The sequence below is a fragment of the Cheilinus undulatus genome, linkage group 18 (assembly GCF_018320785.1).
Source record: "Cheilinus undulatus linkage group 18, ASM1832078v1, whole genome shotgun sequence".
Lineage (NCBI taxonomy): Eukaryota > Metazoa > Chordata > Actinopteri > Labriformes > Labridae > Cheilinus > Cheilinus undulatus.
Window position 1 is genome coordinate 3816906 of NC_054882.1, and position 20512 is coordinate 3837417.

Sequence of the window (20512 nt, forward strand, 5' to 3'; positions counted from 1 at the left end):
TATGATTAATCTCTATCAATGTCTAGCACTTTAACTTCTGTATTATGACTTCTTAATCTCTACACATTTGAATTATTTTAACTCTATTCTTACTATTTTAATTTATATTTATGTCTGTCTCTCCCTAATATTTTAAATGCTTTTACATTTCTGGTCTCTTTTTATGTAGTTGGGTTCCCGTGTTGCCTGGATTGGTCTAGAGTATTTTGGATTTTTAGTCTTGGTTTCCCCTTTTTTCTTGAATCTTACATATCTGGGTTTTGATAATGTGTTTCTAATTTGACGTGATTTTGTGTTTATAATGTTCCTCTGGGTTTTTATGATGTTGGTGTTACATTGCTGGCTGAGTTTTTCATGGGTTCTTCAGTTGTTAGGGTTTTGTCTTTCTTTTCATGCTTGATGCTTTGTCGTAATTGTAACTCTGCCTATTGTCAAAGCACTTTGTAAACCTCTGTTTTAAAGGTGCTATACAAATGAAGTGCATTATTATTACTAATCTTTGTTAGGTTGTTTAGTTTAGTTCAGTTCAGGTGAGTAAAGTTCAGCTCAGCTTACATTAGCTTACATTAGTGTAGTTCAGCTTAGTTTTTCAGTGTAGTTTAGTCTATTCTAGCTCATTAATATTGCATGCATGCAGCAGGGAGGAAGAAACTATTAAAACTTCCCATTCAGTTTCAGGGTGATTCTACTAATCCACAATATAATGAGGCTATTTTTTGTCAGTGCAAGCAAAATGCTCTCTGTTCCCCTTTTCTGAAACGTCTCGTTTTATTGGAGTTAAATGGAGAAGTAATATTAATTGAAAACAGCAATTCATTTTGGCTAAAGCAGAAGGACAGAAGTCTTCAGTCAGTTTATTGATTTTCTCCATCAGAATAAACTCAGGATGAAGATCCAACAGGTCATCTTCTTGGTCTTGTTGTCAGGTAAGGATAATAATGATTAATAATAATGATTAATAATAATCATGAATAGCGTTTTTGTTTTTACTCTGTGTTTATGTCATCTGCATACCTGGAAGATTACAGATTCAGACCAAACATAATAATTATTTGTTGTGATATCAACAACATTACATCTGTACTATCACTGTAGTACCCACCTTATGCTGATGATACAGTTCTCTGACACTGCACAGATGACCACTGACTTACTCCAACAAGAGCTTCACAAAATCAAAAATGCTCTCTGCAATTGAAATTAATTTTGATTCCAGGTTAAACTAAATATGTGCTTTTCACTAGATGACTTATTTTGAAACTGAGATGAAGCTAGTGGACTTCCTGTTGGGATTTGAGCTTGGGTCCAAGAGGCTTTTTTGTAGCTCTTATGATGACCCATATGCAGACCAAAATTCATAAACCTAGGTTGAATGGTGTGCAGGGGCTCAATGTTTAAATGGAAAATTAAAAAAATCAAAGGTGAAAATGTTCAATTGCCAAAAGGTAATAAGTAATAACACTGGTGCATGAATGTATTCAGGATCAATGTGTGATCATGTCTATGAAGTTTGGTGATGACTGACAGAGGAATTAAAATGCTATAAGGCATTATTGGTGAATTTTCACTGTAAAAGATGTAGAAAATATAGTTTCAGTTTGGGCTCTGGTCACAGCCCTGCCCTGTGAGGAAATCTCACAGTTTGCACAAATTTAGATCCCTAGGTTGTCTAGAATAAACAAAAAAATTCTGGAATCAATTGGATGAAATCCCCCGGACTAGTTTGTTAAAATATGAAACTTGTGAATCGACATGTGACTTGCATAGTGCGCTTCCTGTACATTTTAGAGGATGGCCCCAAGAGACTTTTTTTTTTCCAATCTTATCCTGATACATGTGTATACTGATTTTCACTCTTACCCAGTCCCCTCTCTCACATTTCTGGCCCCTGCTGGGCCCCTGCTTGATGGACTTGAACAATTCCCCCAAAATACAAACATTTCCACTGGGGGACAATTTTCAGTAAAGTTTGGTGAGTTTTTGAGCATGTTAATGCCCACGAATTAGTGATGCTTCTGACAGAAAAATGGTGCATACAGATACAATAGGGTCCTCGTCAACCCTAGGTTGGTGCTCAAAGTAAAACCAGAGTGTCAGTCTGACAAATAAGCAGAATCAATCTAAATGAGAGGAGAATGGTTTAATCGGGAAATGTGATCATCAACTAAAGATTGGGGATCAAGCAGATATTTAGAGTACAGAGAAAATCTAAGAACAATGAGGCAGTTTAGAGCACAAAGGCAGGTTTGGATGGAAAGTTTGAAGAAAAACCTGAGACCAAAATCAACATGTCATGATCTTCAAAGATATCGTACTGACAGTTCTGGCAGTCAGCACTGATGCTGATCTTCTGATTCTCCCACAGCTCTGTGTCCTGTCACCGCCAAACTCAACATCTACACTGGAGCTACAGGAGGAAATGGGACGATTCTTTGTGGTTTCACAGCGCATGGTGACAAGAAGTTCTTCTGTAAGCACGACTGTAAAGGAGAGAATATTCTTGTTGAAACGCATGGTGTCATGGCTGCAAATGGCAGATACAGCATCAGTTACACAGAGGTATCCACAGCAGGAAGTAGCTCTGAGCAGAGCAATTTGGCAGTGACCATCACAAACCTGACGAAGTCTGACTCAGCACGCTACAGGTGTGGGATCGAAGAGACCAACACTACACAGGTGTACGCAGATTTTGAGGTCAGAGTTGTTGATGGTGAGTTTGAACTCGGCCTTAAAATGTTCAAATCCTTCATAATAACATGTTAATATAATGAGTGAGAGTAGAGGCTCAGTAGCTGTTCACCTTGTAGGATTAATGACTCGTAGAGTGATCTGAACTTCAATCGATGGGTTTTCCTCCAAAGCTTCAAACTGATTCACTTGTTCCTGGTCAGAGAATGACCGGACTAATCAGCTTCACTTAAGGAGAAAGAGGCGGTAGCTAAATAGCGACCAGTTGAAGCAACTCCAATCCTGTGAACGATACCCTGTTTGATAGAAGACTTAGTGTTTTAGTATTAGCTATACTGAATGACTCAGAGGATTATGTTATATCTAGGTGTTAGAGGAGCTAATAACAGCTACTGTTCATCTTTTCTCTTCTCAGATCCGGTTCATGGAAACAATTGGTTTGCTCGTACCAACATTGAAGGAGAAACCTTTGCACGCAGATGCGGTATTGATCTAGGCCCTCAAGGGTGGAAGTTCCTCTGTAGAGACGACTGCACTAAAACAGAAGATGTTATCCTTGAAACCATTATTGCTGCGCAGAGCAGCCGAGTCAGCCTCCATTATATAGACAATTCATTTCATGGGCTGTTCTTGACGATCTCAAACCTGACCAGGTCTGACACTGGATGGTACAGGTGTGGATACGGCAGAGCGCTGTCTCCACTTTTATTCAACACCTTCCCTCTCATCGTCATCCCTGGTGAGTGTTGTGTGATTGTTGGACATTTGTGATGTGATGGTTAGGGAGGGATTTATGAGAAAACTGTTCATAGATCATAATTCACAATTGTTCATAAATGTGGTTTCAGATCCCAGTTCCACTGAGAGTCCCCCAGTGACAACAGAGGAGGCCTCTGCTGCTGAGAAGCAACGCAGCAACTGTCCATCAGGTGAAACTGCAACTAGGATGTAGATGGTTATATTTACATGTTCAAGAAATTTTATATCAGTTCTATTGAATAATCCTGCTATCATACTAGAGCTACAACCAGTTTTGGACCCAGATCTAACTGTGGATACATTTAACAGGGCCAGTTTTAGTCATTTTGAGGCCCAGGGCAAAGACCAATATGAGGCCCCTCCCCCTTTAACTAAAAGCATCTATAATGAGTTGAAAAAATTAGAAAGCATCTCTTTTATGTTAATAAAGCCACAGAACTACAGTAAATGCCCTTGTGTGAGATATAAATACCCAAATAGCCAACCCTCATTCATCAGCTCTTTTAAAAGCATCTCAGAGCTCAAACTAAATATTTTAAGACGTCATCAGACCAGATGGATCTTGCATAAAAAAAAGGAAAAAAAAGCTCATTATCAATAACATGTCCTTTCCTCTAAACACTGTAGACAGTTTGTGTGGCCTATTGCATCCTATTTAACTACACAATAATCCAACAATTCACTGTTTTATTTTATTTCAACTATGGATCAGTTGATCTATGGATCTTCCTTACATCTCCAATTTTGAAATGTGGCTCTCGCTAAAGTATTTTCAGGCTTCTAATGATAAGAGAGTGAGCCAGATTATAGGCCTGAAAAATGCTCTACAAGTATTTATTAATTAATTAATTAATTAGTTGATTAAATATTTTAAGGTGTGGAGAAAAGACTGGTGCACGCTATATGTCAAGCATTACCTGCAACCCTTGGGGCTAAGCCCCCCCCCCCCCCCGTCTTTCAATCCTAGTGATGGCCCTGTCATGAAAGTGAAGAAAGCCCACTGACTTAAAGTTAGGTGATACAGCCAGCAAATTTGAAGGAAACCCATGAAAGTTAAGAAAGCCTACTGTGTTAAGTTAGGTAATACAGTCAACAAAGTTTAACAAAGCCAAAACATGAAAAATAGGTAAAGCAACCCATGAAAGTTTGGAAAAGCAACCCACTTAAGTTAGGTATGGCAACCCACATAGAGTTAAGAAAGCCAAATCATGAAAGTTACGGAAGCCAACCCATTAAAGTTAAGGAAGCCATCCCATGAAAGTTAAGGGGGCCAACCCATTAAAGTTACGGAAGCCAACCCATTAATGTAAAGGAAGCCAAGCCATTAAAGTTAAGGAAGCCAACCCATGAAAGTTAAGGAAGCCAACCCATAAATGTTAAGGAAACCAACCCGTAAAAGTTAAGGAAGCCAACCTATGAGAGTTAAGGAAGCAAATTCATGAAAGTTAAGGAAGACAACCCTTAAAAGTTAAGAAAGCCAACCCATTAAAATTAAGAAAGCGAACCCATGAAAGTTGAGAAAGCCAATTGGAAAGTTAAGGAAGCCAACCCATGAAAGTTAAGAAAGCCAACCTATGAAAGTTAAGAAAGCCAACCCGTGAAAGTTAAGGAAGCCAACCCATGAAAGTTAAAGAAGCCAACCCATGAACGTTAAGGAAGCCAACCCGTGAAAGTTAAGGAAGCCAACCCATGAAAGTTAAAGAAGCCAACCCATGAAAAGTTAAGAAAGCCAACCTATGAAAGTTAAGAAAGCCAACCCGTGAAAGTTAAGGAAGCCAACCCATGAAAGTTAAAGAAGCCAACCCATGAACGTTAAGGAAGCCAACCCATGAACGTTAAGGAAGCCAACCCATGAACATTAAGGAAGCCAACCCATGAATGTTAAAGAAGCCAACCCATGAACGTTAAAGAAGCCAACCCATGAACGTTAAAGAAGCCAACCCATGAATGTTAAAGAAGCCAACCCATGAACGTTAAAGAAGCCAACCCATGAACGTTAAGGAAGCCAACCCATGAATGTTAAAGAAGCCAACCCATGAACGTTAAAGAAGCCAACCCATGAACGTTAAAGAAGCCAACCCATGAACGTTAAGGAAGCCCAATTTCTTAAGTTAGGTAATACAGTCACCAAAGTTTAAGAAAGACAACCCATGAAAGTTAAGAAAGCCAACCCATGAAAGTTAAGAAAACCCACTGTCTTAAGTTAGGTACTACAGTCAACAAAGTTTAAAAAAGCCAACACATGAAAAATAGGTAAAGCAACCCATGAAAGTTTGGTAAATCAACCCACTTAAGTTAGGTATGGCAACCCACGAAGAGTTAAGAAAGCCAACCCATGAAAGTTACGGAAGCCAACCCATTAATGTAAAGGAAGCCAACCCATTAAAGTTAAGGAGGCCAACCCATGAAAGTTAAGGAAGCCCACTGTCTTAGGTTAAGTAATACAGTCAGCAAAGTTTAAGAAAGCCAACACATGAAAAATAGGTAAAGCAACCCATGAAAGTTTGGTAAATCAACCCACTTAAGTTAGGTATGGCAACCCACATAGAGTTAAGAAAGCCAACCCATGAAAGTTAAGGAAGCCAACCCATGAAAGTTAAGGAAGCCAACCCATAAAAGTTAAGGAAGCCAACCCATGAAAGTTAAGGAAGCACACCCATGAAAGTTAAGGAAGCCAACCCATGAAAGTTAAGGAAGCACACCCATGAAAGTTAAGGAAGCCCACTGTCTTAAGTTAGGTAATACAGTCAGCAAAGTTTAAGAAAGCCAATACATGAAAGTTGAGAAAGCCAACCCATGAAAGTTCTGGAAGCCAACCCCCAGCCTTTGTCTTGTCTTTAACATCTCACAGATGCTCTGGTGTATGTGGTTGCGGCTCTGGCCTTCATCATCATCATCTTGGGGCTGGCGCTGATTCTCATCTGTACTCAAGGAAAATGGAGGTGACCTTTTTAGCTGTTTTTATTAATCTGATCACTGAGATAAACCAGGATATCATTGATCATGTCCTAGGTTAAAAACAAATCCATCACATCCTTTGGGCCTTCATCAAACTGCTCCCTAAACCCTTCTCCCCCTCATCTTTTGCATATTTGTTATACATAAATGTTTCAGATCATCATGTTAATTTTATGAGACAAAGATAAGCTGAGTAAATACAAAAGTCTGTTTTGAAATGATGATTTATTTTTATTAAGGCAATAAAGCCATCCAAACCTACCTGGCCATATGTAGCTAGATGACCTGAAACAATTGAATCTGGCAAATATCCAAAACATCAGAAATCAGGAAGGAGGACAACACTTTTTCACATCATTTCAGATCTTCATTCTCTTTTTTGACTGTCTGATAAAACTTGACTGTTTCAGGTCCGGTCCAATGAGTACCATCCTCCTATCCTAGGCTATGAAGTGACCATCTATGAGAATCTGGATCTGGCCAAAAAGGACCAACGCTACCACAACCTGGGCTGAAAATCACAGGGTGCTGCTGGGTCTAGTCCCGAAGATAATAATTAAATCCTATTCAACCATTTTACAATAAAAAGACATCAGACAACGTTTCAGTCATCAGGAGAGGGATTCAGTAAAATCTAGATCTTTGTTCAATCATAATCCAGATCTTTGTTTAATCATAATCCAGATCTTTGTTTAATCATAATCCAGGTCTTTGTTTAATCATAATCCAGATCTTTGTTTAATCATAATCCAGATCTTTGTTTAATCATAATCCAGATCTTTGTTTAATCATAATCCAGGTCTTTGTTTAATCATAATCCAGATCTTTGTTTAATCATAATCCAGATCTTTGTTTAATCATAATCCAGGTCTTTGTTTAATCATAATCCAGATCTTTGTTTAATCATAATCCAGGTCTTTGTTTAATCATAATCCAGATCTTTGTTTAATCATAATCCAGGTCTTTGTTTAATCATAATCCAGATCTTTGTTTAATCATAATCCAGATCTTTGTTTAATCTTAATCCAGGTCTTTGTTTAATCATAATCCAGATCTTTGTTTATTCATAATCCAGATCTTTGTTCAATCATGGTTCAGATCTTTGTTTAATCATGGTTCAGATCTTTGTTTAATCAGAATCCAGATCTTTGTTTAATCATAATCCAGATCTTTGTTTAATCACAATCCAGATCTTTGTTTATTCATAATCCAGATCTTTGTTCAATCATGGTTCAGATCTTTGTTTAATCATAATCCAGATCTTTGTTTAATCATAATCCAGATCTTTGTTTAATCATAATCCAGATCTTTGTTCAATCATGGTTCAGATCTTTGTTTAATCAGAATCCAGATCTTTGTTTAATCATAATCCAGATCTTTGTTCAATCATGGTTCAGATCTTTGTTTAATCACAATCCAGATCTTTGTTTAATCATAATCCAGATCTTTGTTTAATCATAATCCAGGTCTTTTTTAAATCATAATCCAGATCTTTGTTTAATCACAATCCAGATCTTTGTTTATTCATAATCCAGATCTTTGTTCAATCATGGTTCAGATCTTTGTTTAATCAGAATCCAGATCTTTGTTTAATCACAATCCAGATCTTTGTTTAATCATAATCCAGATCTTTGTTTAATCATAATCCAGGTCTTTTTTAAATCATAATCCAGATCTTTCTTCAGTCATAATCCAGATCTTTTTTTAATCATAATCCAGATCTTTGTTCAGTCATAATCCAGATCTTTGTTAAATCATAACCCAGATCTTTGTTTAATCATAATCCAGATCTTTGTTTAATCATAATCCAGATCTTTTTTTAATCATAATCCAGATCTTTGTTCAGTCATAATCCAGATCTTTGTTAAATCATAACCCAGATCTTTGTTTAATCATAATCCAGATCTTTGTTTAATCATAATCCAGATCTTTTTTTAATCATAATCCAGATCTTTGTTAAATCATAACCCAGATCTTTGTTTAATCATAATCCAGATCTTTGTTTAATCATAATCCAGGTCTTTTTTTAATCATAATCCAGATCTTTGTTTCACAGATTCATTTTGTCATTGTTTCTGCACATTAAGAACATTGTAAACCCTTGTTTTTTAGAGTGCTGTATAAATAAAGTTATGATCACGATCATCATCATCGTTATTTTTATTATTAGTAGGAGTAGCAGTAGTATTAATATTATTGTAATTATTATTATTGTATTATCACACTTAAATGTTTCAGATCATCAAACCAGTTTTTTTATTTCAACGACAACCCAAGTAAATAGAAAATGCAGTGTTTGAATGATTATTTAATTTTTTGAGGGGTAAAAATCCAAACGTTTCTGGCCCTGTGTGAAAAAGTAATTGCCCCCCTTGTTACATCATGAGTTAACTGTGATTAACCACAGTTCTTGAAAAGTGGAGTATAATTTCACTGGCCACACCCAGGCCTGATTACCTCCAGATTTGTTGAATGTAGAAATCCCTTAAATAGAAGCTGTCAGACAAAGTGAAGTAGGCTACAAGATCTCAGAAAGAAACGCATCATGTCATGATCCAAAGAAATTCAAGAACAAATGAGAAACAAAGTGATTGAAATCTATTAGTCTGGAAAAGGTTACAAAGACATTTTCAAGGCTTTGGGACTCCAGTGAACCCTGGTCAGAGCCATTATCCACAAATGGAGAAAACTAGGAACAGTGGTGAACCTTCCCAGGAGTGGTCGGCCAACCAAAATGACTCCAAGAGTGCAACGACGACTCATCCAGGAGGGCACAAAAGAACCCAGAACCACATCCAAAGACCTGCAGGCCTCACTGGCCTCAGTTAAGGTCAGAGTTCATGACTCAATCATCAGAAAGACCCTGGGCAACAATGGCATCATGGGAGAGTTCCAAGGCCAAAACCCCTGCTGACAATAAAGACTCGTCTCACATTTGCCAAGAAACATCCTGATGATCCCCAAGACTTTTGGAGAAATCTTCTGTGGACTGATGAGACAAAAGTTGAACTTTCTGGAAGATGTGCGGCCCGTTACATCTGGAGTAAAAATAACGCAGCATTTGATAAAAGAACATCATGCCAACAGTCAAACATGGTGGTGGCAGTGTGATGGTCTGGGGCTGCTTTGCTGCTCCAGGACCTGGACCACTTGCTGTGATTGATGGAACCATGAATTCTGCTCTCCACTAGAAAATCCTGAAGGCCAACATCTGACCATCAGTTCATGACCTCAAGCTCAAGCGCTCTTAGGTTATGCAGCAGGACAACGACCTGAAACATACCAGCAAGTCCACTTCTGAATGGCTCAAAATAAACAAAATTAAGGTTTTGGAGTGGCCAAGTCAAAGTCTGGACTTAAATCCAACTAAGACGCTGTGGTGTGACCTTAAACCGGCAGCTCATGGTGGAAAACCCTCCAATATTATCATTTGGTTAAATAATCAAAGTACTACTTCCTGTTTCCTCTTTAACCACACCTTTATCACATAGCGAAGTCAGTACCTGCTGAGTTTAATGGATACCAGACTCAAGGCTAAAATAGCTGCCAAAGGTGCTTCAAAGAGTTAATGTGATATTTCAGTTTTATATTTTTAACACATTTTCACTAATAATCACTCTGGGGTGCTGAGTGTAGATTAATGAGAGAAAAACGATTGTAGCATAATAAAACTGAAAAAGTGAAGGGCTTCGAATACTTTCTGAATAAACCGTAAGTTTATCTGCAGGGTTCTATGTAAACAGAATGTATTTATGTCTATTTCAATGAGACTCTGAAGAAACTCTAACAGAGTTGACTACAGCAGGTGAAACAGGAGAGGTGACCTTATTGATTAAACCAGTCCCACTGATCAGCCTCTCAGGGATTAACATGATGAGTCCTCATCCAGGAGCTCATAATAATCCTTGCAGTGACAACGTCCACAACAGACAGGCCGTAGAAACCTGGGAAATTAGCTGTTTAACTTCAAAATGTAAGAAAATGTTACTGTAAAGAGTAATGCAACAAACAGCAAAGACTGAAAATGATGAAACTGTTATTGTCAGGGTGATTGAGCATAAAATGTCAGTTTTAAATATCTGTCAGCTTCTTTAAAGACTCAAAAATAAACTGGTAATTATATAAAATAGTGCTCTAAAAAAACGGGGTCATTGAGTTCTCTGACATCCATGGTCACCACAAGGTGGCAGTATTTACTTAAAGCTACAAGTCATCGGTTTTTCTGGCTCTAGGGAGGAAGACGAGGGTTTGTAAAAGAACATGACTGTTTTTTATTGATATGATGACCTATAATAATAAGAAGGCAATGAGGTCATCACAAACACTGTAAATGACCCAGAAAAGGACAAAAAAAACAACAGACTTCAATTAAAAAGAGTAGAAAATGACCAAAGATGCACAAAATGATAAAAGCAGAAGACAGATAAACAAATCATGGCTGAAAAATGGACGAAGATAACAAAACTAAAAGAAAAGAGATTAGAAGTGGAACAAAAGCCGAACTAAAGGACACAAAACAGCAGCACAGACACACAACAGACACCAAATAAGATTATTAAAGGACCACTAAGATGAACAATCAGGCAGGAAGCACACAGAGAAGACCTGACAGTAAAGACACAAAAATAGCCCAAAAATACCAAAAAACACATAACAAAAAAAGACACAAAACAAGCACAAACTATCAAAAAAGACATGAAAAACACAAAATTGAGCACAAATCTACCAAAAATCGAAATGTCAGACACAAAAATTGGCACTTCAGTACCAAAAACAGACATGAAAAACACAAAAAAGGCACAAACATTAGCACAAAACTACCAAAAAAGTGAGAAAACCCCCAAAATTGGCACAAACATGAACACAAATCTACCAAAGAAGACATGAAAAACACAAAAAGGCACAAACTTGAGCACAAATCTACAAAAATGTGCCATAAAATGATTAAAAAGAATTACAAAACAACCACAGTGAGACAGAAGTGGACTCACATAAAGATACAACAGATAGAAAATGACCATTGAGACAAAAATACCCTAGATAACAGAAAAGAAACACAAATTAACCATTAAAAGACACATAAAGCTACTGAGATAGATAAAATAACCAAAAAGTGGCCCAAAATCCCTCAAAATAAACGAAATGGCCCAAAAATGTCTAAATGGAGATGCATACATGGAGAATTGACCTTAAGAGACATAAAACAGCGTCATACAGACTGAAATGAGCATTAAACACAGGAATAAAATAATATAATAATTTAAAAAGAGATCAAAAAGAGCATCTGTCTGATGAAAGGAAAGCTGTGGCCACAGAAGCTCCAAACAGAGCTGCAGCGATGACAACACCTCCACCTGCCAACTGAAGTGGTCAAACTGCAGCACAGACTGCCTTCAATGACGTTTACTGGGAGGAGTTGTATGAGGGGTGATTGATGCCAGAGCCAGGCCGGTGAAAGAAGTTCAAGAGCAGATTCATGTATGGTGGGAAAACAGTGCCACGGTCATTTTTAACAATTTGCTCATTGTGATGAGAAATGTGTGTTCAGTCTTTTACAGGTGTCGATAACGTTGTAATATTAGCTGAATAGAAGAAATAAATTAGTGTTTGTCACAGGTACATGGTTACGTAGTGCAGTTTGTTTTCATTGTAATTTGTGAATATTTAAATAGAAATGATTTTTCTGGCTGCAGAAAAGTCCTTCCAACTTGAGGATCTACAGAGTGACAATTCTTCATGATATTGCATTTGTGTCTGTTCTTTTTTAAAGGTTTTTGTTGCAGGCACTAGTTACGAAGCAAATTTCCCCTGTGGATACTAAAGATATCCTGATCCTAGGTTGTGTATTTAATATCAAAATTATGTATGACAATCTTCTTTCCTTTGCCAATCCAAACACTAAAAACAACCTGTCACAAGTTTTGAAATACACTTTTTTTCAGACATATTTGCTTTGTCAGCCAAACTGTGCTCATGTTTGCTGCAGAGAAGGGATGCTACACAATGGAGGCATGGCCCTGTCCCAACTTTTTTGAGATGTGTTGCTTCCATCAGATTCAGAATGAGTTTATATTTTAATTGAATGTAAAAATGTCTCAGTTTCAACATCAGATATGTTTATGTTCTGCTGTGATTATAATATGGGTTTATCAGATTTGACAATGATTGACTTGTTGTGTTTATATTTGACACAGCGCCCCAACTTTTTTGGAATTGGGTTGTTGATATCTGACATTTTACAAGTATTTGTAATAATATTACAATAATCTAACAGCCCCAGTCAACATTAAATATAAAGTTTGCAATCCCCCCCATTCTCAGATTTTCCCCTCATGATGTTATGTGGGGAGTTAGCCCCGCCCCAGGTTCAATTGGCCCTCCCCGTTTGGAAGAAAGTTCCGCCCTCCTCTCAGGAGAGCTCAATACATTAAGCACATCCATTTCCTGATAGGGGCGGAGTCAGACAGCTCTGTAACATTTAAAGCTACAGACACAGAAACGGCTCGTTCTCAGCAGGGCTGAAACAGAGGGGTTTTTAGACATGCAAAAATCCAATACTGGAGGGTTTTTCAGCAACAAACTTCACAAGCATGTTTTAGGAACCTCTGAGACCGATATAAACTTGTCTTAAAGGAGTAAAATAATGTGACCTTTAATGCCTCTGCAAAAATAACAGGATTTTTCCACTTTACTTTTGATTATCCAGATTTTAAAATATGGCGGTTAACTTAAAAATTAGTTTTTTTTCTCCTGAAATTCAACATTTGAGCACATTCATGTTATATTTTTGTCAAAGCTGGAAATGTTTGGCGTTTTAATCTATGTTGTCACCCTCTTTTTATGTAAAACTTTTCATGCGGTCTTAAAAATCCTCATCTGTGACATTTCTGCAAATCCTGACAGATTTAACTTTACTGTAATTTTCTACAGTATGTTGCTGTTTTAAATCACATGCTGACACGCTTTAACGAAGACATTAGTGCGCTGAATATTATATGGTCATTAAGATAAAGTATCGTAATGCAGAGACGGTAAAAAGAAAGAAGAGCGGATGAAAAATAATAACAGAGCTCCCATCCTTTCCCATCTATCTGTTCATGCAGACTTGAGCTCCATCATTTTATCAGGTTGCGTCATAGAGACTAGCATACTTCCTCTTACTAAAGGAGCCTGGCGACACCCAGTGGACACTTTTACAAACTACATTAGTAACAACATTAAACTTTTAACAGTAACTGCTTCATTTATGGGGCTTACATTTGAATGATCTGGCAACTTTGGTGCCCTCAGACAAACATCAAACCGCACTCTGTTTTTATGAATTAGCGTATTTCTAGTAGAGCCGTGAAAATGATGAGTTTCCTGGGAGAAATGATGAAACGGGAGGTGGGCGGGAGATGGCAGAAAAATACAGGAGAAACCCGGGAAAAACGGGAGTGTTGGCAGCATGGGCGTAGCAGAGGGGGCAAAAGGGCACTGATTACCCGGGCCCACAGAAGGGAGGGGCCCTCGAGAAGCCTGCAATGAAGCAAGTGTTTTTATTTATTTTTTATTAGTTACTAGTGTCAGTGTTGAATCAAAAGCAACTGAATGAATCGGTCCATGGACTGAAATTTGTATCAGATAGACCATTGGTTCCCAACCTGGGGTATGGGACCCCCAAGGGGGGGCGCAGAAGATCTTAGGAGGGTAGTGAGGCTTTCTCTACTCAGAGGCGGCCGAAATTAGATTTTCAAATATGGACTAAACCATGATAAAGCAGTTATTAAGTAGTTTATATAAAGGTCTTTTGATAAGAATAGCATGCATATGCCTTTTTAGGGATTTATCAGTAAAACAGTTCAAATCTATGTTGATTTTTGGCACCAGTGTGTCACTTTTTCTTCTCTCTTGGGTCCTGGGGGGCTCCACTTTTCTGAGGTACATTTGGGGGGGGGGGGTCCAAGGAAAAATGGTTGGGAAACTACGGAGCCCGGAAGGTGACATGAACATGTTTATTTTTTAGGTGCGCGAGCGCGCGTTTTATTTGTATCTCGTGCGCAATATCTCTGTATCTCGCATGCGCGTTTTACGTATATACGTATATACTATTTAACGTTAATTTTTTAAATACATGCACGCGATTTAAAAATCGATTTAAAAATAACACTTTCATGTCACCTCCTGGGCTCTGTAGGAAACACTGAAATAGACTAAATAAAATTCGGGGGCTCTGCTCCTACCTTAAAAAATGTTCAAATGGTGTATTCCAGCACTGTGTAATAATGGAAGTAAATCCAGTTTAACCATTGTAAAAATATTGCTCATAAATGGTGAAATTAGGGTTAAAAAATACATGAACATGCATAGATATCCGTAAAAGTTGCACATTTGTTGCGTGGCTAGCTGATTAAGGGGGGCCTTGTGTAATATTCTTTCTGGGGGCCTAAAGTCTCTTGCTACGCCCCTGGTTGGCACGTATCTTTTTGAGCCATAAAGGCTACTGTTTGTTTTCCTCCTGCTCCCTCCCTCCTGCCGCTCCGTGGCACTGATCACCCCTCATACCCTCGGAGCAGCGTGGTAGGCACAACAAGCTCAGCGGTCGGTCGTTCACTCAGCTCGGCTCCTCTCTGCAGATCCACCGACCCTCCCGGAGAAATGAACCCGTCCTGCTCCGCTCTGATGTGAGCCTGTTTGAACCCCCACGGACTCTCAAACACCCACACACAAGGACAGAAGACCCTCCGTGGTCTCCTGTTTACACTCCTCCTCAGCTCGGTGTCGGACGGTCCCATCAGCTCGGACCATGGCGGAGAGAAGTGGCCGGCTCAGTTTCCCCGGGAGCGGGGCTCTGAACAGACCCGTGCCCATGAACCTGTTTGCTACCTGGGAGATAGACGGATCCTCCCCGAACTGCATCCCCAGGTAAGAAAGTCCGCTCCTCACGAGTCTGCTTGCTTTTAAACTTTAAAGCTTCGATGCGCCGAACATGCAAGCTGTCATTTCTCCTCAGCTGCACAGAGGCTTACCAGCAGCTAGCTGTTCCCATCATGCCAGGCAGGATGCCCATGCAGGCCCTGCAGCGGGAGGAAGCGAAAGCAGCCATCTGCACTGCTTTAAAGCTGTGTTTCATGCTATGAAGAGGAATTTTAACCTCAAATCTCTGATTTCCAGCCTCTCTGCTGGCTTCAACCAGTCTTAAAGGTGTTCATTCTGCAGATGCACCCTCTCAGCTGTCAGCATACATAACCAGTTTCATGCCAGGTCATTGTGCCAGGCTGCACCATGGAGACCATTTGGCTCCGGTGACCCCAGAGACCCAGGGGCTGTGTTCCTATAATGATGACTTACTGCTCAGGTTACTGATTTTAGCTTTTCTGTCACTGCAGCTGGCATTTATTGGTCTTTTATATCCAGATATGTGGCTCGGGAGATGCAGTGATAGGGCTGCAATTAGGAAATACTTAATATTATTAATAATAGTCTTTAAAAACAAAGAACATGATAAAATACTTGCATTTATATCTTCTAACTGTTACAGATTATAAAACATTTGTGCAAAATATGTCCTAAATGACTCATCAATTGTAAAAATAAAGGTAAACTAACTTTCTTTTAATTTTTAACTCATATTTCTGCTCATTTTTAATCTTTTTCATGTAGTGATGTGAAAGTAAGTCATTTAAATTGCTAAAACTTAAAATATTTTTGATACTCATGTAATTTTTTATCCCTAAAAGCGACACAGTCTGCTATTTTATTGGCTGATTTAACTGGAAATCACCAGAGCTGTAGAGAACTGCATCTGTTTCGTCAGACAGGTGCATAGGAGAGGAATGAAGCCATCTAAAAATGCAGGCAACCTCCTGCTCGCCGTCTAAACTGCACAAAAACATTGGCAGCGTTTTCATTCTGAAACGGTGCCAGTTGGCGGACAGTAAGCAGGACTTTCCCTGCACCTTTTGGAGATTAAAAAACAAGAAGTTTCCAGCATTGGTGATAAAACAGCGCTGCTATTTCTGACACAGGTTTTGATTTTTAAAGCCCTGATGCTTTGACAGCCCTTATTTCTACGGTAGCCTAAAATGGACAAACCAGATAGTTGTTCTGGAGAGTTTTTGCCATTTTTGTGAGGCTAGTGGCCACCAATTTTCATCCTGAATACTTTGCATTTCCATTTGCCCCTTGCTGATGTCTAACTTTTTGCACATTTGTCACACTTACAGATCATCAAACGAATTTTGATAGAAAATTTTAATGCCCGATAAAGTGTCCAATTATTAGAGATTAATGAACTACGTGGAAGCAACTGTTCTCAGCTGTGCGTCGGACGGTTCAGGCCTCCACGTCATCCATTAATCCCTTATAATTGCACACTTTGAAGGGCATTAACCCGCTTAAACCATGGTCACTTACCAACAAAAATAATTAATTTCATACGTTTTGTCAAAATAGAAAGTTTTACTAAAACAACAAATTCTTTCTCCCAGCAACGCCTGAGGGCTTGACTAATAACTGGAATAGCCATTCCAATCCCATAACGTTCTTATGGAATGTAAATGTTATTCAGTACTCCAGTAAATAGGACGGGCCATAGATACCAAGTCACGACAGAACAAAAAAACTAGTCCGCTCAGCGCACTTTCTGAACAGATTTATCAATGAATAGACATGAAGACGAGTGAGCTGGAGAGTCGTCTGTGGTCAGACTATAAACCTGTACGTTAACATGAACAGTCCTCTGATAGAAAGCTTAGTTTCATCAGACCAGCTGTTTGAATAAACAGAATAATTCCTCCTTCTGCACTACGAGGTCACAGACGTGAAACGGAGCTGTCCACGCCCTGCAGGTGCTGATTGTCCATCAGACACGTCAATATTTAGCAGATATTATCATGCCGGTTTATCAGAGAAATAATGTCTTCTTTTCTTTTGTTTGTGTTATTTGAATCTTCTGAAAATAGTTTATAGCAGTTAGAACAGGAGGGAAGTGAGTTTTTAGCAACACTCACCTCTCAGAGTTAAGGTGAGCCTGGAAACAAGACGTACATCAGATATAGAAGATAAGACTGTCTTATGTTACTGGTCTTAGACCTGGAGTCTGTCATTTTATTTATGTCGGTTAAGTGACGGTTGACGCCGGTCCACAGGTTCCTTAGGCTGGCAGCGCTGTACTCCCTGCTGAGAAAATATGACTGTCTCAGGTTGCTATGGTTACTGGGCTAACGGCTGCTGCGCATCAATTCGGAACAGTGTTATGATTTTTTGACTGGAACTACTTGTTTAGTTTGAACGGTGTCATATATCAGAAGTTAATGGACACCAGTGCAATTTCCAGAGCCAATCAGAATCGAGTATTCACCAAGACCATTAATACAGTCAGTTTTTCATGATGATTTCACTTATTAAGTCATCCAAACCTACCTGGTCCTCTGTGAAGTAGTCATCCCCCACTTAACCTAATAACTGGTTGTTCCATCCTTGGCAGCAACAACTGCAAGCAAGCATCTGTGCAGCCGGAAATGAGGAATTTGTCCCACTCTTCTTTGCAGGATTGTTTTAATTCAGCCACACTGGAGGGTTTTTTCCAGCATGAATGGCCAGGGCATCTTTGACTTTGGCTAGTCCACTCCAAAACCTTCATTTTATTTTTTTTTGTCCATTCAGAGGTGGACTTGCTGGTGTGTTTGGGGTCACTATCCTGCACCATAACCCAAGTATACTTGATCTTGAGGTCATGAACTGATGGCTGGACATTCTCCTTCATAATTTTCTGTTAGAGCAGAATTCATGGTTCCATCCAAGTGGTCCAGGTCCTGGTCCAGACCATCACACTGCCTCCACCATGTTTGACTGTTGGTCTGATGTTCTTCTGATGTGTTAGTTTGACTCCAGGAGGAACGGGCCGCACACCTTCCAAAACTGTTGTCTGGTCAGTCCACTGAATATTTTCGCAGAAGATTGTAAGGACGTTTTAGTCAAATGTGAGACTGAACTCTGACCTTAACTGAGTCAGTGAGGCCTGCAGGTCTTTAGATGTTCTGGGTTCTTTTGGGGCCTCCTGGATGAGTCGTGCATGCGCTCTTGGAGTCATTCTGGTTGGCCGGCCACTCCTGTGAAGGTTCATCACTGTTCACAGTTTTCCCCATTTGTGTGTAATAGCTCTCAGCGTGGTTGGCTGAAGTTACAAACCTTGGAAATGTCTTAGAAACCCTTTCCAGACTGGTAGATGTCAGGGACTTTGTTATTCATCTGTTCTGTTTAGATTGTTCCATAATGCGTTGACTTTGAGATCTGTATTTTTAAATAAGATTTATTTTTGGGCTTTTTGGGCCTCCGGAGTTAGAGAGAGCGTGGAGAGACATGCAGGAAAGTGCAACAGGTAGGATCTGAACCCAGGCCGACCACGCACAGGGGGTGTGCCTTAAACCACTCGGCCATCTGTGCTTCATACAATGTAAAACATTTAAGTGTGAAAAATGTGCAAAAAAATAAGAAATCAGGAAAACACTTTTCCATTGCACTGCACAGTTCAGCTGCACATCATTTGAAGCTCAAAATGAACCTCAAATAACAAGGAACTGCATAAAGGTCCTCTTTCTGGGAAAAAGACCCCCATCCCCTTTCCTATGGGCTGGCTACCGGCCTTTTATAACCTCTTATTTCTCAGCCTCCACAGAGTAAACCCACTTCTAAATCCCCTCTGATGCACTCCATTCAGAAGCACTGCTTTATTTCCCTAGAAAGGGAAGAGAAGACCGCCTCTAATTGGATAAAAACATGTTGCCTTTGTTGGGTGGTTTTAGTAAGAATAGTAGAGTAGGGTGAACTGCTGGCCAACTATGAGGTAAGGTGCAAAAGAACTGACTTGAATAAATGACAGATAGTCCAGATTAGAGCTGCAGTAATGTCACTGAGAGGTAACATCACCAAGCTTGCACATAGCTTCAGGTTGGTCAGTGGGGAAAGAGAGGACAGTCATTGCTCTGCTTTGTTTTTTCTTTCAGCAACATTTCATATAAAATCCCAAATGTTCTGTCTAATGGCGTACTTAGAAGTATGAAAATGTGGAATGGTATTCTGTAAGACATCCAAAGTTATTTACTCATAATTGTGATGATTAAAAGTGGCCATTGTGTGGGTCGTACTCTGGGATATCGATGATCCGTCCTACCTGAATCAGTTTGCAGACACAAAAGGCCCATTTCTAGTGAACCTTACATCCAAGAGCAGTTTATGTCACAGGCTGTAGATCCTTTGCCGGAAGTGTCATTTGTTAAAATACTATGGGGCGTAAATAAAGGGAATCTCCACTTCTGCGGGCACCACTGATTAAACTAGTGGTTGAGTTTAAAGTACTGAGACATTAAAAACTGCATCTGTTTCATCAGATAGGGTACAAGACAAGAATGAAGCCATCAAACATAGCAGGCAGATTCACAGAAAAACATTGAGAAAACATTGGTTCTGCTGTTTTAGTGCTTTGCAATGCTGATGTTTTTGTGCACTTAATGCAGAAGTTGGTCTGCAACTTTTGGTGGTTTTACACCACATGGGCTGAAGTATTTTGCTGCCTGGCCATAACACCAACAGGGGCTGTAATGACATTGTTCATATGCATGCACTTTAATATGGAGTGTACCCTCTTTTTGCAGCCTCAATTCGGCTTGGAAGGCTTCCTACAAGATTCTTGAGTGTTTCTGTGGGAATGAGTGCCCATTCATTCTGCAGAGCATTCATGAGGTCAGGCACTGATGTTGGACCAGAAGCCCTGGCTCACAATCTCTGTTCCAATTCATCCCAAAAGTGCTCGGTAGGGTTGAGGTCAGAGCTCTGTGCAGGCCTTTCCCAAACTGTTGCCACACAGTTGGAAGCATAGCATTGTCCAGATTGGCCTTCACTGGGGATAAGGGGCCTAGCCCAGACCCTGAAGAACAGCCCCATACCAATATTCCTCCTCCACCAAACTTCACAGCCAGGCAGGTAACGCTCTCCCAGCATCCTCCACACCCAGACTCACCCATCTGACTGCCGCAGAACAGTTTTCCACTGCTCCACAGTCTAGTGTAGATTGGCTTCACACCACTTCACCTGACTCTGGCAGTGGACTTGGTGGTGTGAGGCTAGC

General features: G+C 39.5%; 2 protein-coding genes across 5 annotated transcripts in view; both read left to right on the plus strand.

Moving 5' to 3' along the window:
* Positions 1–863: 863 nt before the first annotated feature.
* Positions 864–8441, plus strand: LOC121526166. The gene is made up of 6 exons (XM_041812591.1): positions 864–926; positions 2366–2710; positions 3104–3427; positions 3537–3617; positions 6299–6389; positions 6816–8441. The coding sequence occupies exons 1-6, from the start codon at positions 887–889 to the stop codon at positions 6847–6849; spliced, it is 915 nt and encodes a 304-aa protein (XP_041668525.1). The 5' UTR covers positions 864–886; the 3' UTR covers positions 6850–8441.
* A 6554-nt stretch (positions 8442–14995) lies between these two features.
* The window catches only part of pacs2 (phosphofurin acidic cluster sorting protein 2), a 105208-nt gene continuing 99691 nt past the window's right edge, over positions 14996–20512 (plus strand). For all 4 annotated transcript variants that reach the window (XM_041812580.1, XM_041812583.1, XM_041812582.1 and 1 more), the window contains exon 1: positions 14996–15309. In XM_041812580.1, coding sequence (XP_041668514.1) covers positions 15191–15309 — 119 coding nt within the window. In that variant the 5' untranslated portion in view covers positions 14996–15190. The remainder of the gene's footprint in view (positions 15310–20512) is intronic.

Excerpts from the sequence above, each read along its gene's own strand:
- LOC121526166 (XM_041812591.1), top strand. The coding sequence starts at position 887 with ATGAAGATCCAACAGGTCATCTTCTTGGTCTTGTTGTCAG. Across the intron at positions 3,428-3,536 it reads CCCTCTCATCGTCATCCCTG|ATCCCAGTTCCACTGAGAGT; the intron begins GTGAGTGTTGTG and ends ATGTGGTTTCAG. Across the intron at positions 3,618-6,298 it reads ACGCAGCAACTGTCCATCAG|ATGCTCTGGTGTATGTGGTT; the intron begins GTGAAACTGCAA and ends AACATCTCACAG.